The 1,937-nt window shown below is 47.3% G+C and overlaps 1 protein-coding gene across 1 annotated transcript in view; it reads left to right on the forward strand.

Moving 5' to 3' along the window:
• The first annotated feature begins 229 nt into the window (after positions 1–229).
• LOC104954283 (rab5 GDP/GTP exchange factor-like) overlaps positions 230–1,937 on the forward strand; it is an 11,040-nt gene continuing 9,332 nt past the window's right edge. The window contains exons 1-2 of the mRNA XM_010781369.1: positions 230–360; positions 416–635. Of these exons, the coding sequence (XP_010779671.1) occupies positions 230–360; positions 416–635 (351 nt within the window). The remainder of the gene's footprint in view (positions 361–415; positions 636–1,937) is intronic.

Below are 1,937 nucleotides of genomic sequence, written 5' to 3' on the forward strand. Positions count from 1 at the left end.
GGCGTGATACCACTGTGGCCAGGGACATCACACGGCAAGCACAACGTGGACCAGGATATTAATTTGGCCGATGCTGCGGCACAAATAATCGCTCTGATCCTGTGAGGTGGGGGCATCTTGCGGAGGAGCAATCAGCGAGACGCCCAACACACCCGTGTTATTTGCAGCCGCCCCATCATGCGGCAGCGGGTCAGAGGTTCTCTGCCCAGCCTGCTGCCTGTGGGAGCAGATGTGTTACCAGGCTCTCATCGAGGAGGGGAATGCCGGGATATCAGGTCTTACCGGCTTCGGCTGGAGTGGTAGTCCGACACGTTCCGTCGCCACGGCCATCACCAGGGGGAAGTCCTGGAAGGCAGACATGTGCGGTGGACTTCCGCGGATTCCGATGAGGCGAAGTCATCTTCTTCCTCCTCAGCAAACAGAGCCATAACCCGCACGGCTGGGATGGCGAACGTTGGTGGCATCGCCTCGGCCATATCCTGGTCTCCCACGTCCACCACCTCGAGCTCGTCTTCGCCGTGGTCTGGTCCCAGGCACCTGAACAGAGCTGGTGGGGATCGGCGCCCGCTATTAAGCCGGGCATGAGGGACAGGCCCAGGCTTCCTGCAGTGACGACTCCATTCGCTTGCCTGGAGGTAAGATACTTTTGACTTGTTTCGAATGCTTTTATCAGGTGTTATCCCGCTCGCTGAAGAGAAAAGGATGACAGTCAGGAGGTGTAGCTTATATACTGTGCGGCCGCGCACGCTTTCAGGTAGGCTCGCCCTGATGGGCCGGCTACGTTTATGCAAAGTGTGAACGCTCGCGTATCATTGATGAACAGTAGTACCCATAGAGTCCAGTAGAGGGCGGAGCCTGTGTGAGATAGAACAATGGTTCCATAAAAGTGTGTATGACATTTTGACATAGTCAGTAAATTGTTTTTTGTATTAAAGTTTGCCGACTGGTATGAATAGAGATGTGAAATACGTAAATATAACATGATAAGTGTGAGTGAGTACTAGGTTGCTACTGTTGCTGTTTGTCCGTCTTTGTTTGTTGTCATTGTTTTGTGGGTTTTATTATGTTTTGTTGTGTTGCCCCTAATGTTTTTTTTGTATTGTCTCACCTGAAAATAAAATAAAAAATAATGAAAAAAGAGATATGAAATGATCATATTAAATTAGATAACTGCACTACAAAATGTCACATCAGTATATGCTTAAAGCTAATTTAAGACTTGGATGTTAACAGGAAAAATGTGTGTCAGATGTCACAGGGGTCAGAGCATGTGAACAACCCGTTTCTGATTTTCTGAACGAGGCCATACCTCCAGAGGCCTCAGACATTAAGCTCTGGCAGCCAGCAGATAGCCACGTCCCATTAAGTAAGAGGCTGGGTGAGGTTTAAAACCCACTTGCTTGTTGTGGCCTTTAACCACTGTTGATTTTATTCAGGATGACAAACAAAAGGTTAGACAAATCTATATTGGGATTAATTTGAAATCCCATTGGAAGATTATGTTTATTTACTGCAGTTAAATAACCCTGATGAACATGTGGGCTTCGTCTGTTTCTGAAAATTACTCTAATCCGCTTCTCGATCCCTCTTCAATGTTTTGTCTTTAGTATTTTTTTCCCCTCCAACATAATTTGTTTTCTCCTTTGAATCAGCAACTTTATCAAACCCTTACGCAGCAGATGGTTCACCAGAAAAGCCTTACCAGTGTTAAATTGCCCCGGCACCACCATTCTCAATAAGTACCCTGAAAAAAAGAGGGAGGCTCTGAGGAAAACAACAGGGGGAAAACAACTCAAAGGGCCGTAATCAACAGTACATGGCAGAGATCCAGCAAGACCCTGGTACACACACACACACACACACACACACACACACACACACACACACACACACACACACACACACACACACACACACACACACACACACACACACAA

This window comes from Notothenia coriiceps, unplaced genomic scaffold (genome assembly GCF_000735185.1).
Source record: "Notothenia coriiceps isolate Sejong01 unplaced genomic scaffold, NC01 NC01_scaffold00023139, whole genome shotgun sequence".
In the NCBI taxonomy this organism is placed as follows: domain Eukaryota; kingdom Metazoa; phylum Chordata; class Actinopteri; order Perciformes; family Nototheniidae; genus Notothenia; species Notothenia coriiceps.